Source organism: Papio anubis, chromosome 13 (genome assembly GCF_008728515.1).
Source record: "Papio anubis isolate 15944 chromosome 13, Panubis1.0, whole genome shotgun sequence".
NCBI lineage: Eukaryota > Metazoa > Chordata > Mammalia > Primates > Cercopithecidae > Papio > Papio anubis.
Genome location: NC_044988.1, coordinates 25,604,463 through 25,619,921, shown reverse-complemented (window position 1 = coordinate 25,619,921; position 15,459 = coordinate 25,604,463). Strand labels below are relative to the sequence as shown.

General features: G+C 40.2%; 1 protein-coding gene across 6 annotated transcripts in view; it reads right to left on the bottom strand.

The window, feature by feature from the left end:
* Window positions 1-15,459, bottom strand: part of CEMIP2 (cell migration inducing hyaluronidase 2) — an 85,734-nt gene that overhangs the window by 48,578 nt on the left and 21,697 nt on the right. For 4 of the 6 annotated variants that reach the window (XM_009188930.4, XM_021927544.2, XM_003911798.5 and 1 more), the window contains exons 3-7: window positions 13,672-13,812; window positions 12,501-13,062; window positions 7,602-7,771; window positions 2,594-2,782; window positions 306-475 (exon numbers count right to left, since the gene is read on the bottom strand). In XM_009188930.4, coding sequence (XP_009187194.2) covers window positions 306-475; window positions 2,594-2,782; window positions 7,602-7,771; window positions 12,501-13,062; window positions 13,672-13,812 — 1,232 coding nt within the window. Of the gene's footprint in view, window positions 1-305; window positions 476-1,047; window positions 1,202-2,593; window positions 2,783-7,601; window positions 7,772-12,500; window positions 13,063-13,671; window positions 13,813-15,459 lie in introns of those variants that run through there. The other 2 variants (XM_031654142.1, XM_021927546.2) reach the window with 2 other exon arrangements.

Below are 15,459 nucleotides of genomic sequence, written 5' to 3'. Positions count from 1 at the left end.
CGCATGCATGGATACCAACAAAGAGCCTTTTTTTTTTTTTTTTGTCTCTGTAATTGGTTCTTCCCAATATATTGATTTGACTCCTTATGGAACAATTCTTAAATGGTTTAACTAGAGGTCCAGGCCAACTAAATGAAGTCATTACATTCTATTTTAATCACCCAAAACCTCCTCATTGTCATCGAGAAACAAAACATGATTTGCTTTTAATATCCATTTATATCTCATTCCAAAACTTGACAGTTTCTTCAAACATGTATTTAGCAACCAGGATTTCAAAGAAATAATCAAATCCTTTTGCCTACCATAACGTGTCCCCCAAAGGTATCATAATCAAAAAATTGGCACTGATTTTCTGCGTAGCACGAGTCCTCCACTTCTCCTTGGATCACAATATTCCGGGTAAGAATTCCAACCTCAGCTCTCATGTCTACACCATCTATGATCTCACCCATGTGCAGGAACTGAGGGGTTTCTGGTTGATATGGGCAAGGAAAAAAAAGAATGTTACAACAAAGAAAACATGAAACTCACTTCGAAAAGACATTCTCTTCATTCCATAACCCCAAGATGATCCTGAGAACTTCTCATCTGCTCCCATTCTCTGACACCTCAGAATCAGAATCCCAGCACACGGGGAATTTAAAGATTATCTAGTCCAGCCCCCACCCACTGCCTGAACCCTCACTACTAACTGTTCCGCCAATTCTCAAACCCACATACTGACAGAAAGCTGGTTCCTTCCTGAAGCAGCTCAATCCTCCCTTCAACAGCAGTAATAATCTGGAGTCTGCCTAATGATCCCTAATCTTTCTCTCCAGTTTCTGTCCATACGCTCTTGGACTCCTCCCCTAGGGTGTAAGAACCACCAAATGCATGGTGAGTCCATAAAACAAATGGTGTGTAGATATTAATATCAGGGTGTCAAATTGCTTATGCTTTTACTTGGAAGCTAATCTGCAACTGGACATTAACAATAGATAAATTACCATCTTTTCTTTCTCATTTCTTATTTTAATATTAGTATGCATTCTTTTAAATTCTCACATTTACTGGAAGTGTAGAAGCACTTTAATAATGAGCTTTTCACTGATGATCTTATTATATAAACTCAGGAAGGAAAAATACACATAAATCATGGGAGGACAGCTCATGAAGACTCATCATGCAGACTTGTTAACAAGAGTTGGAATTTCCAAAAAAAATTAATGCCAGATGGTATCATAGTTTTGGGGGCTTTTTGTTGTTGGTGGTGTTCTTGTTTTGTTTATGCCCTGTATTATCAAGAAGGAAAAGTACAATGTCGAATGAAGCACAGGGAAAAAGGGCCAAGTGAGCCAATCACTATTTTTTTCCAAAGCAGAAAATTTTTCCTTAATTGTTGAAGCTCTACCTATTACTCTAAATTACTGAAAAACTAAAGAAGCACTTACTGAACAGTTACTGTAAACTCTTTTGTTTTATACCATAAATGTATACTTGAGTTCAAAAGAAAAGCAATAGAATGAGTGAAATGCACCATGAATTCTATAAATGAAGCCATGTACAAAGGGGCTGTGCCTAGTACCAGGCTCAAAATGAGTGCCCAGTAAGTGTCAGGCATTCTTTCAATATGCAACTTACAGTAAGAATTTCTTCGTGTAGTTTTTTTTGACGCAGGTTGCTCCGTCGCCCAGGTTGCAGTGAACTGAGATCACGTCACTGCACTGTGTGAACCTCCTGGGTTCAAGCAGTTCTCCTGCCTCAGCCTCCCTAGCAGGTGGGATTACAAGCCTTGTGCCACCATGCCCAGCTAATGTTTTTTGTATTTTTAATAGAGACAGGGTTTCACCATATTGTCCAGGCTAGTCTCAAATGCATAACCACAAGTGAACCACCCGCCTCGGCCTCCCAAAGTGCTGGGATTATAGGCAGGAGCCACTGCTCCCAGCCAGGAAATGTAGTCTTATGAAAATACCTATTTGATTCCATTTTAAGTATTAGTGAGTTGTGTTTTTTTTTTTTTTTTTGGCTAATCAAATAGGCACTTGAAAACCACAGGATTTCTTTTAATTAAGAAAGACTTCTATTTATAAATGGATCTAATTCATCGTTGGGTTTACAATTATCTGACAGTAGAAAATTAATACAGAAGAAAATGGAGGGGAGGCAGCGGGAGGGAGAGCATCAGGAAAAATAGCTAATACATGCTGGGCTGAATATTTACGTGATGGGTTGGTAGGTGCAGCAAACCACCATGGTACACGTTTACCTATGTAATGAACCTACACATTCTGCGTATGTACCTCAGAACTTAAAATAATGGAAAAGACCTTGGAAAATCAATTTCTCTAGTTGACATCTCTTTTTTTTAATACAAAGAAACTGAAGCAATATGTATCATTAGCAGCAAGAATACTGCTCAATAGCTATTTTTATCTAATATTGCCTGGAATCTAGTGTTCAATGCATTCCACTGCTATGACCTTCAATACTGATGATGGTGATGGTGGTGGTGGTGGTGACGGTAGTGATTGAGAGGAAAAAGGATTCCAGGAATCAAATCCCAAGAAAATAGTGTGTTTCCCAAGAAGTACTCCGAGCAATTTAATACCTTTGACTTTGACCTGAAAATGGCTGCATTCGGAACAGGGAAGAAGAGTGAACTCCTCTGCTTGGTACATGGAATAGTCTGTGCTTGCGACCACAATCTGGTCTCCAGGTTTCCAACTACTAACGTCATCTAGCAAATTTAGCTTCACTCCATCTACAACCTCTACCCGGAAACCTGAAAGAGAAACACCTAAACCAAAAAGAAAAAGAAAGTGATACATTAACAGTATTTTTTTTCTCTCTAAAATCAACCTTCACACTGATTCACAAATCAAAAGTTAAGATAACCATGATTCAGCAAATTTTTATGCATGCTACCATGTGTCAGTCACTCTACAGATATAAATAATAAAAATATGAAAATGGAGAGATCTCTGCCCTCAAGGGGAGAGTACCCCATGTACCTCTAGTCATGAAGGAACACAAGATGTCACCTTAGTAAACTATTACTTTATAATTTTGAAGAAGGCTCTAGATCCCCAAATCTCTTGCTATATTTCAACTCAGTGCAACAACTGTTATACTGACCCCAAATCATCCCAATATGTGACAAGTACCTATATTCCAGCAGAAGTTTTCAAGTAGAGGATAAATACCCAGTGCTTCAAGTTGATCCAAGCACAGAAAAATGGATAGGACATTAGCACACTGACATTAGCACACTAACAATCTTAAGGATAAGAATTTGTGGGCCAGCACTTCAGGAGGCCAAGGCAGGAGGATCACTTGAGCTCAGCAGTTCGAGACCAGCCTGGGCAACATGTGAGACCCCTGTCCCTGCAAAAAACATTGGCCGGGCATGGTGATGTGTGCCTGTATCCCCAGCTACTTCGGCAGCTGAGGTGGGAGGACTGCTTGAGCCAGGAAGGTTAAGGCTGCAGTGAGCTATGATCGGGCCATTCGTAGGCATTCCAGCCTACGAGACACAGCAAGACCCTGTCTCAAAAATAAGTAAATACATAAAATAACAATTTGTGGATGGGCACAGTGGCTCATGCCTGTAATCTCAACACTTTGGGAGGCCGAGGGCAGAGGATCACTTGAGCCCAGGAGTTCAAGACTAGCCTGAGCAACAGAGTGAAGTCCCATCTCTACAAAATATTTTTAGAAGTAGCAGGGTGTGGTGGCACACACTTGTAGTCCCAGCTACTTGGGAGTCTGAGGTGGGAGGATCACTTGAGCACAGGAGTTTGAGGCTGCAGTGAGACATGACTGTGCCACTGCACTCCAGCCTAGGCAACAGAGCAAGATACTCTCTCAAAAAAATAACATAAAAATCTGTCTCAGAAAACCCTTCATGTCTGTGCCTTTGCTCATGCTTTATTCTTCCCCTAAAATGTCTTTCCATTCTTCTTGACCAACCAACATACTGTCCTTTTTATGAAGTTCAGGCGATTCTTTAAGGACTTCCCAAACATCCTTGTTGGAAGCAACCTCTCTGTCTCCAGTATTCTCTCGGTATACTGCCTGGAATTGTTCACACCTTCCTATTGGGAGAACCGCCCACCTCCTTGGAAGCTGCATCAGTGAAGGTTGCAGAGTACATTATTTACGTATGCACGACTCTGTCTTGTTTGTGGTACGTATCCACGGATGTCTACTGAATGGATGAGTATGACCAGTACGATCTGCAATGTGACCTGAGGTCACATGATGGTGTCCCTGTCCAGCTCAGCTCCTTTCCTGGGATGATGTAAATTATGTAATCTAATGACTACTAATTACTGATCTTTCCTAATATCTTCTTTGAAAGTCAAAGTTAATTCCCAATTAAACAGACAAGAACTGAAAATCTGATCCAGTTTCACAGCTTGGCTTCTTTTACATGCTATCCAGTATAGAAATGTTTTCTGCTTCTTAACATTCATGATATAATCTGTCATAAATCAAAAGCTGATTTAATGGAAATGTCTATGAAATGGATGGGAAATGTCTATGAAATGGATGGGAACTACTTCATAACATTGATAAAAAAGGAAAACATGACATTTCAAAAGATAGCTGTTTAATAAATATCTGTACTTCTCTGTCATCTTTCTAATTAACAGCATACTACTCTGTGACTACTTTAAGATGCTGACTCTAGGATGGGCATGGTGGCTTATTCCTGTAATCCCAACTCTGGGAAGCTGAGGCAGGCAGATCACCTGAGGTCAGGAATTCAAGACCAGCCTGGCCAACATGGTGAAACCCCATCTCTACTAAAAATACAAAATTAGCCAGGTGTGGTGGCACATGCCTGTAGTCCCAGCTACTCAGGAAGGCTGAGGCAGGAAGAATAGCTTGAACCCCAGCAGGTCAAGGCTACAGTGACATGGTGATTGCACTACTGCACTCCAGTCTCAAAAAAAAAAAAAGAAAAGAAAAGAAAAAAAAAAAGATGCTAACTCTAAGGGCTGATGATATGAGTGAAAGAACACATTCCCTTTGGAGAATCAAAAGTGGGGAAATTCAAGCAAGGAACAACAAATAATTTGTATATTCTTACAGTCTTTAAAAAAAAAAATTACAGAGACATGGTCCCACTATGTTGCCCAGTCCTAACCTTCAGCGATCCTCCCACTTCAAGCTCCCAAAGCTCTAAGATTATAGGCATGAGCCACCCGGCTCTGCCAACTACCCAGATAAAACTTAACCTGGGCAAGTCTTGGATTCTGTTTTGGTACTCTTGATCTACCCTGCTTTTCTATAGCTATAAAGCACAGAAATAAAGTACCTAACAAATCTAAAATGTTTTCTGAATATGTTTCTTGCATCCAGATACTAAAGCCTGTAGGATTTCATACAAATAATAATATTAATAATAGTAATTCTAACAACAATAATGATAGCTAATAGTTGTTGAGATCCCACATGCATAATAACCTTTCATCAACACAACTGTGAGAGACAGGAGCTATTACATTTATTAGAGATGAAGAAACCAAAGATCAGGGAGTTTGAATAACAGCTAAATATGGTAGAGCCCCAAATTTAAAGCTAATCTAATTCCAGAGCCCAATTTCTTCCAAAGTCTCCATATTATACTTTCCAAGAATCAAAACAAGCAGGTTAAGAACAAATTTTTAAAAACCTCATGGAGGCAAAAACAATTCCTACCCCAAATTTCACATTTTTGCCAACAAAATAAATTCCCCTAAGAGCGATTAAGAAATATTTTTTCATATAAAATTTCAGTAATACACCCATGCCTGTAATCCCAGCACTTTGGGAGGCTGAGATCGACAGATCGCTTGAGGTCAGGAGTTGCCAGCCGGGCCGACATGGTGAAATTCTGTCTCTAGTAGAAATACAAAAAAATGAGCCAGGTGTGGTGGCACGTACGTGTAATCCCAGCTACTTGGGAGCCTGAGGCAGGAGAATTGCTTGAAACCGGGAGGTAGAGTCTGCAGTGAGTGGAGATCCCACCACTGCACTCCAGCCTGGGTGATAGAACAAGACTCCATCTCAAAAAAAAAAAAAAAAAAAAAATTCAGGAATGCTTTAAAAACAGATGACTAACCGGGTGTGGTTGCTCACACCTGTAATCCCAGTACTTTGGGAAGCCGAGGCGGATGGATCACTAGGTCCGGAGTTCAAGACCAGCCTGGCCAAGATGGTGAAACCCTGTCTCTACTAAAAATACAAAAATTAGCCAGGCGTGGTGGTGGGCACCTGTAATACCAACTATTTGGGAGGCTGAGGCAGAGAACTGCTTGAACCTGGAGGCGGAGCTTGCAGTGAGCCAAAATCACGCCACTGCACTTTAGACTGGACGACAGAGTGAGACTCCGTCTCCAAAAAAAAAAAAAAACAGATGACTACTAGACAAATAAATTTTGACTTGAAAGATCACTAAAATTTGTTTCTTTCTGTTAATTTCTTTTTAAAGCCAGAAGGTTAGATGGGGAAGATTTGTATTACTCACTAACACATTTTTTCTTGGCTTTAAAAGAAAATCCTGTTTCAGATTATCTCCTATTAGCACTACTGAATGGGAAACATAAAAAAAAGTTCATTCTCTGATTCCTAAAGAAAATTGTCCACCTCTTCCAGAAAGTAAGAGTCACTGAGAACATGAGACATGAACAATATCTTACGATAGCTAGAACATACCATCTTTCAGAAATGACTCGTTATCACTAATGTGGAAACGTAAGTAACATTTCCTACAAAGGAAACGTTGACTAGAAGTCTGTCAGTAATTATCCTCTGTCTAGAATACCAGCTATTTGGGAGGCTGAGGCAGAGAATTGCTTGAACCTGGGAGGCAGAGGTTGCAGTGAGCCAAGATCACGCCACTGAACTCCAGCTTGGGTGACAGAGTTAGACCCTGTCTCAAAAAAAAAGAGGGAAAAAAAAGATGACTGCTTTTTTTTTTAGTGATACTGGAGGCGGTACCACTAAACTCCACTTACAGGACAAAATTCCTGCTAAGAAACACTTCTTACCCACCACCTATGCTTTTTGGCAGAGGCAAAGAAACAGCAGTCATCTTGGAGACAGAAAGCTGGGGCTTGATTCCAGCTTCCTCATCCCTAATAGATCATCTCTTCACTCCAAGCCCAGAAGATTGTTTCTAGACTAGAGAATGGTCTATTCTAGTTACAGCACACCCAACTCAGCTTTGTTCTAAAACAAGCTTGTCCAACTCACAGCCCGCGAGCCACATGTGGCCCAGGACAGCTTTGAATGAAGCCCAACACAAATTCATAAACTTTCTTAAAACATTATGATATTTTGTTTTTAGTCCATCAGCCATCATTAGTGTTACTGTATTTTATGTGTGGCCCAAGACAATTCTTTTTCTTCCAGTGTGGTCCAGGGAAGCCAAAAGGTTGGAGACCTCTGTTCTAAAAGATTACTGGATTTTGTTCTGAAAGATTAAGCGCAGTAGGAAAACTGTAAGTTTCAACTAGTTGAGAAATCTAACCAGGTTGATTGTCATTTGAACATAATACTATTCTAAAAAAAAAATCTGTCATAATACTCATCAGTGTCTTACAAGAATATAAACTCTACTTGCCTACCTTCGATCCATTCACTATAAGCTGTCACAGAGAACTTCTGGCCATCCACGGTATAAAATTCTCTTTGGGCAAGAGCCTTCCCGCCACTGCTATGATTTTCATAGTTTCTCACAGATTCATTGCAAGAAGTGCTTCCACCATCAATGACACCAACTAAAGCCCAAGCTTGCCTAGAAGGAAAAAGAGCATGTGCATTTGATTACTTGTCATGGTATTCACAAAATCCCTGACAAAGATGTTATTACAGAGTGCTGTGTAATTCTCATATTTTGTTTTTGTCAATCCCTAATGGTTTTTCTATATGAGGTTGCAATTCCAAACCTTGACTGCACCTAGTTTTCCTAGAAGGAAATGCACCTAGTTTTTAAATACTTGTTTGTCCAGCTCTGTAACAGGTGAAAGACCGATGACTACAATTTCAATTAATCATTGACTTACTTCCTCAATACCCATCCATATCACACATCACATTCTGGCCAAAATCCATTTACCTTCTTTTAAAACGATTATCACCTGCTCTCTTTTAAACTATCCATTCTATTAATACAACGTTCTCAAAAATCTAATTGCATAATAGAATTATCTAGGGAGTTTGAAAAATATATCAATGCACAGACCCCATCCCAGATAAAGGGAATCATGTTAATTGCAAAAGGTTGGGTCCAGCATTTGTATGTTTGTAATAATTTATTTTTATTTTTTGGAGACAGGGTCTCACTGTTTTTAAAGTTCCCAGGTGACTTGATCGTGCAGTTAAGGCTTGAAAACCACTGAGTTTGGGCAGTGGTTCTCAAACTTCAGTATGCATCAGGATCAAGAGGAGAAAGGAAGGGCGTGCTGAATTAGATTGCTGGCCCCACTCTCTCCGTTTCTGAGGTGGAACCAGAGAATTTGTATTTCTAACAGGTTACCAAATTATGTTAATGCTGCTGGTCAGGGCACCATACTTTGAAAACCCCTAAATTAGAGACCAGAGGTTAGAGTAGTAATCATCAACCTTCAATAGCCTGGGAGTCTTATCCTTCTTCCTGACATAATTGATCTAAGGAGCATCCTTCATGTCAAGATTTTTTAAAGTCTCCAGTTATGCAGGCAAGGTTGAGAACTGAGTTAGACTTTTTTTTTTGAGATGGAGTTTCGCTCTTGTTGCCCAGGCTGGAGAACAATGGCGCAGTCTTGGCTCACCGCAACCTCCTGCCTTCCGGGTTCAAGCGATTCTCCCACCTCAGCCTCCCGAGTAGCTGGGATTACAGGCATGCGCCACCGCGCCCGGCTAATTTTGTACTTTTAGTAGAGATGGGGTTTCTCCATGTTGGTCAGGCTGGTCTCAAACTCCCCATCTCAGGTGATCAGCCTGCCTCGGCCTCCCGAAGTGCTGATATTAAAGGCGTGAGCCACCGCAGCCAGCAGAGATTTCTTAACATTCCTAAATTAAATCAAAGCTGTAGAATCACTATCCAACAGATGTTAAATTTTACATACTATATGTCTATTTGTTGAAAGCAACGTGTTTGAAAACACCATTATTTCTTTTTTTTTTTTTTTTTTTTTGAGACAGAGTCTCGCTCTTGTTGCCCAGGCTACAGTGCAATGGTGAGATCTCAGCTCACTGCAACCTCCACCTCTGGAGTTCAAGCAATTCTCCTGCCTCAGCCTCCCAAGTAGCTGGGATTACAGGTGCCCACCACCACACCAAGCTAATTTTTGTATTTTTAATTTTTAGTAGAGACAGGGTTTCACCACATTGGCCGGGCTGGTCTCGCACTCCTGACCTCAGGTGATCTGACCTCCTCAGCCTCCTAAAGTGCTTGGATTACAAGCATGAGCCACCGCACCTGGCCTAAAAACACCATTATTTCTGATACTAAATATCTGAGAGACATGCTCAAACTTGTGACCAAAAGCAATCAACACAGAGGGACAATTTTTAAAAACCAGAAAATCTGCTTTAAGACTCCTGGTTTAAAACATGAAAAGAAAAATGTCAACTTCCTACTCTAGAAAAAAAATAACAAATGTAATCTGTGTCTGACAGATGGCTGGATATTCACAGATAAAAGTTAACCAAAGCATGCCTACACCCTTACAAATTCCACAGCCGCCCCTGTATGGATTAGCTACTCTTTGGACAACAATGCTTTGTAGCTTTATTTATCCGCTTGATATAGCAGAAAGAATCAAATAAAGAATGTCTCAATATATTATCTCCTATTTGAGAGAAGAAAAGAGAGGAAGAATATCACAGGCTTCCTTTCTTTGCCAGGACTGCCTCAGCAACTATCAAACAATGTTCTTTCTCTCCTATTGACATTATCTCCAAAACACTCCTACTTCCCTCCTCCACTTGAGGGAAAATTTCAACGCACCAGAACATTATCTTCAAAGGCCTATGTGTTTATGTACATTGGAGATAACGTCAATGCAATGGAACGCTGGCAAAAGATCACAACTCTAATTCCTCTATGAAATCAAGAGCAATATTTTAAAAGGAATTTAGAAACCAGTAGGGAGAGGAACCTCAGAAAGTCAAAATGGTCACAGCTAACGATCATGCAAACCTAGAAACAACAATAGCATGAAGAAATAGAAGTTGTAATCCCTGGTATTACTGGATAATGAAACAAAGTAGGTCTGTAACTTTGAAAAGATCATGCTTCCACTCCTAGGTTTATATATTATAGAAATATATGCACATGTACATTAAGGGATGGATCAAGGAACATTTAGGGAAGCAATTTTATAACAGGTCCAAACTGGAAAGCCACTCAGATGGCCACCAATAAATAAACTGTGGTATATTCAAACAACAGAAAATAAACAGCAAAGAAAATGAGCCTCGGCCGGGCACACGGCTTATGCCTGTAATCGCAGAAATTTGGGAGGCTGAGATGGGAGGATCACTTGAGGCCAGGAGTTTTAGATCAGCCTGGTCAATAGAGTGAGACCCCATCTCTATTTAAAATCAAAAAAAAAAAAAGAAAAGAAAATGAGGCAGCACTACATGCAACAATATGAATAGCATTCAATCATGTAACACTGTGCAAAGAAGCCGGACACAAAATATAATATATTGTCAGCTTCCATTTATATAAAGTTTGAAAACAGGCAAACCTAAACTTTAGTAGATCCCAAAATTCAGAAGCATGGCTTCCTTTGGTGGGGAAGAGAGTGATGAATGCATAGCAGAGGGGAGGAAGGGAACTTCTGGGCTGCTGGCAATGTCCTATTTCTTGACCTGGGTAGTGGCTACACAGGCATCACATTGCGGCAACTCATTCAGCTCTACATTCTTACTTTTTTGTTTGTGTATCATATTTCAAAAACAAAAAGAAAAAAAAAAAAAAAAACAAGAAACCCTTTGAGGTTTTGCACATGGAATTCCCTAGGTCTGAAAAAGCTTCCTTCTCCACTGTCTACACAGCACACTCCTGAACTTCCTTCAGGTCTCTTGCCTTTGGGGAGCCTGTACTGATTCACTAGGCCAATTTAGAGGCTGCTTCTATTAATACTGACACTCCCATTACACCCTGTAACTGCAGCATATCTCACTGTAGGATCATCATCTATTTAGGTCTCTGTTTATCCACTAGATTAACCAAGGGCTCTGAGACAGTGTCCTTTCATCTAAGCATCCATGGGTATCCAGCACTTAGCATCTCCTAAATATCCCCTACATGAATAAAAGGTATTTCTAAAATGTTACAGACTGTTTTTCTTCACTAATTTTTGTCTTTCTAGCCTGCTCTAGAATTGCTATAGGTAATACCCCATTCCAACAATCTACCATCAAAGGAAAAAACAGTAACTAGATTATTATGGCATGTGGGTTTTGAGGTCCTCTTACTTTTTCCACCACAGATATTCCCTGACTTTACTAAGAGCATTCAGCAGAATTAAAAGCTTCTATTTTTTAAATGAAATGTTAGGCCGGCTACTTCCCCTAGATTCAGAACTGCATTAGGAAATCATGGTTAATTAGAATATGGCACAAGAAGGCTGGGCGCGGTGGTTCACGCCTATAAAGTCAATGTTTTGGGAGGCTGAGGCGGGAGGGTCACTTGAGCAAAGGAATTTGAGACCAGCCTGGGCAACAAAGTGACACCCCCCACCTACAAAAAGTTTAAAAATGAGACAGGTGTGGCAGCAACTGTTTGTAGTCTCAGCTACTTGGGAGGCTGAGATGGAAGTATCACTGGAGCCCGGGAGGTTGCGGCTGCAGTGAGCTGCGACTGTACCGCTACGCTCCAGCTCAGGCAACAGAGCAAGACCCTGTCTCAAAAAATAAAAATAAAAGGAATAGGGTACGAGAACCATAAATAGCAGAAATGAATTCCACTATCTGGATGAATTTCCTAGCCCTTTAACTTTTCCCTTCCTCATATATGCCAGGGGTCCACAGACCTGTGCCAGTCAAACATGCAGATTCCAATCAGCCTGCAAAGGAGTCAGAAAAAAGAAAGAAAAAGAAAAACAGCATATTCTACCCCCTCAGGCTTTTAAGACAGGTTTAGAACTTAGCATGAAATTCTGCCCTAACCTTTAAACTCATAAGTTGCCTCAATTAGCCTGAGTTTCATATGATCTTCAGAAGGTAATGAAAGGAGGAAGTATCTTCAGAGGCAAATTATCCTTAAACTGCCTGACTGTTTTTCAGTACCACGCTTCTGCTCTCAACTTTTCACAAGCCTGGCACTCCAGTTCACAAAGGGCTTCGTAAACCAAAGCCAAGGAAAACAGCTTTTGTATGCGGTGTCCTATCCTCCAGCCCCATGTCTCAAAGCTACCAGACATGCAGATGGTACAGTGGCCCTTCTGATGCCTGAGTCATGCTGTGGCTGTGGCTTCTTTCCCCACCCTCACTCTCTTCTCACACAGACACGGGCAAGAAGGTATGCCTACCTGTAGCCCAGTCCTCGGATCAGTTCACTTCCCAACCGTTCCTGGATCATCTGGATGGTTCCTTGTAAGAGGCTTTTAGCGGCTGAATCCCCGACAGCTATGGCAACAATCCGACCTGGATCCTGGAATCTCAGAAACTCCTGAAGCCGCCTGCTCTCATTGTGGTATTCGTGGGTATCAAACCTCTCACTTTCCAAAATTTTGGCCGTGTCTTGGTCAATGACCCTCACATTGAGGCCCCGGGAAAAGTCCTTTTCAAAGGTGTAGGACCCAAAGGGCAAGCCTGAGGAATTCAGGGTCCTTGCCAACAACGTCCACGATGTCTTCCGTGCCCCGTGTAACTCCAGTGTCCCGCCAGCTTCCACACCAATAAACTTTTTGCCAAATATTGGCATACTTTCACCTTCATCTGACTTGCCATACAAGGTAATTGTCGCTTTGGATTTATAGCGGCATTTTTCTGCTCCAATATGAAGCGCCCCACCATCCTGGATCAGGATGTAATGAGTCCTCAGAGTAATATTTCTGGATCCATCTTTATTGTCCCCAAATACAAGCAGTCCTGCAGGGAATACCAACCTGTAAGCCAACTTCTAAATCATCTTTCTGAGATGCAAGGAAATAGATTTCACCTTAAGGTAAAGTACACTTCCGCAAGTAAGTCAGAAAAAAAGAATTCACTAAGAATCTGCTTAGGAAACTAAAGGAAAAAACGAAGAGTTCATATCTTAATATATTCTCAATGCCTATGACTGTAAATTTCAACCCATTCACTTTACAGGTTAAATCATTTCTCTTAAAATTACCTAAGAGCCTACAAATCTGAATCTTATTTTTGTATATGTTTACTCATGTTAACTCTCTCATCACTCTCAGAATTGTGACAAAAATTTAGCTCTGAGAGATCACCTCTCTGGAACTGTTTCCTTGGCTATAAATCAGGGGTCTTGATTTGAGTGATACCTAAGGTCTAAGCTCTTCAATTCTATGGTTATCTCTGGATAAATTCTCTGGTTTTATCTCAGGAACTTTCCAAATATCCATGGTTGGAGTGACAACCACAAACTAAAGGCTATTCTGCCTAAAAATAGTTTTCTACATAAGGAACATCAAATATCCCCCACATTAAAGAGCAACCTTGCAGTTCCCATAGGTAGGAACCATTACCTACCTCCATCCTGAATGACTATAGAATGCACGGTGGCGTCTGAGGTCAGACGGAGCATATCTCCCTCCTTGATAACAACTTGCTTTGCAGAATCTTGTCCTGGATCCCAGTTCCTGAGACGAGGATTTTGATCTGGGCAATTTTCTATAAACACATTGATATTCCATCCAACCCATTAAAATGCAAGAATAATATAACCAACTCTAAGCACGACCACTATTTACTGCAGATCTGCAAGAAATGTGCTAACATATGTTGATTTCCTGCCATTAGAATGGAAATCCCACGCCTTCCCACCAGCAGAGAACCGTCTTACCCTTTAATTTCTCATCACATTTCCATTTTGAAGTATTACCACAAAACTAAATTGCTAGCATCTAGTTCAGGACAAACTTCACCAAAAAAAAAAAAAAAGTTCCCCTGAATCATCTACTCTGGAAATAAACCAATAGTAAGAGGCAAAATTATACATTCTCCTGGGATTCACACTAGAAAGCTGTTTTAGAAAAGAAAATATGTTCACAACATCCTGGTAAATCAAAAACGAAAATTGCTAAATACATTGATCAGGTCTTCACAATTTCTTTCCTGTACATGGTGAACAATGGAGTAGGTGCTGATAGCACCTCTCTCCAAGACTGAGAAACATCGCTATCTTCAGCCATGTGCACCCTCCCACCAAAATGAAAGAGGCAAGTGGCTAAAGACATAACTTCTCATTTTCAGAGATGAGGAAATTACAGGTTAGAGAAACCAAAGGTTACTTAGCAAGCTCAGTGATATGCAAGTTTCCCCTTTTAGAAAATGAGATTATTTACTTGTAGTGTTCCTTTACTGGAATTAGAACTTGCCTCTTGAATAGGTATTATAATAACAAAAATATAAATGTATTTAATTAAAATAGTCATAGCTATTTAATGCATGAAACCTTTAAGGTCTGCCATAATTTTGAAGAGGGGAGAAAAAAAAAATCACGCCTTCAATTTTGATCAACTAATGGCCAAGTATTTGTGGAGCATCAATTTATCCACTCTGTACCAGATATTTTAAAATTTATAAGGCATAGAATCAGCTCACATTTCCTCAGAGTTTATATTCAAGCTTTGGAGGGAAAAAACACCAAGTATGAAATAATGAAATGCTGAACAATATGGTAGTGGGTCGAGGTTCAAAAGACCTCAGGCAAAGGAGGCATGGGGCTGGAGTAACTGAGGCAGCTTCATGACACGAGACCTGGACACCAAAGGATGGGCAGTATTTAAATAAAAGGATCATGAGAACGCTAGTAAGACAAGTATCCCTTGAGATCCAAGTAGTCCATTTGGTTGCTCAGAATTCCAAGGTGCCTGTATTTAAACTGAGCAAAGGTAGGAATAAGCAAGATATGCTTGAAAACCATATGAAGAAATTCCTTTCGTTAAGGTGGAAGGTACATGTTTAGGAATAACATGAGAAAAAGTAGAGAGGTAGGGTGCTGCAGAAAGGTATTATTCTATACAGAAAAATATGATTCCTCATTTTGAACTTACATAACACTAAGGCAAACATCTTCCTGTTTCTGAGCTCTTAGGTTTACGCTTTCTCTTATTAACCACAGCTAAAATTAGTCTCTCCAGTTATATCCTTGGCAATTATTTCATGGAATTAGTTTTTCTCACAGCAGTATCATAACTGTTGATATTTAATGCTTCTGATAAGTCAATGAGTATCACTATTATACTAAAAACAATCTTTAAGCTTTTCTTCCCATCAAAGAAACAAAAAAACTCTTAAATTAGTTTTAGCTTAATA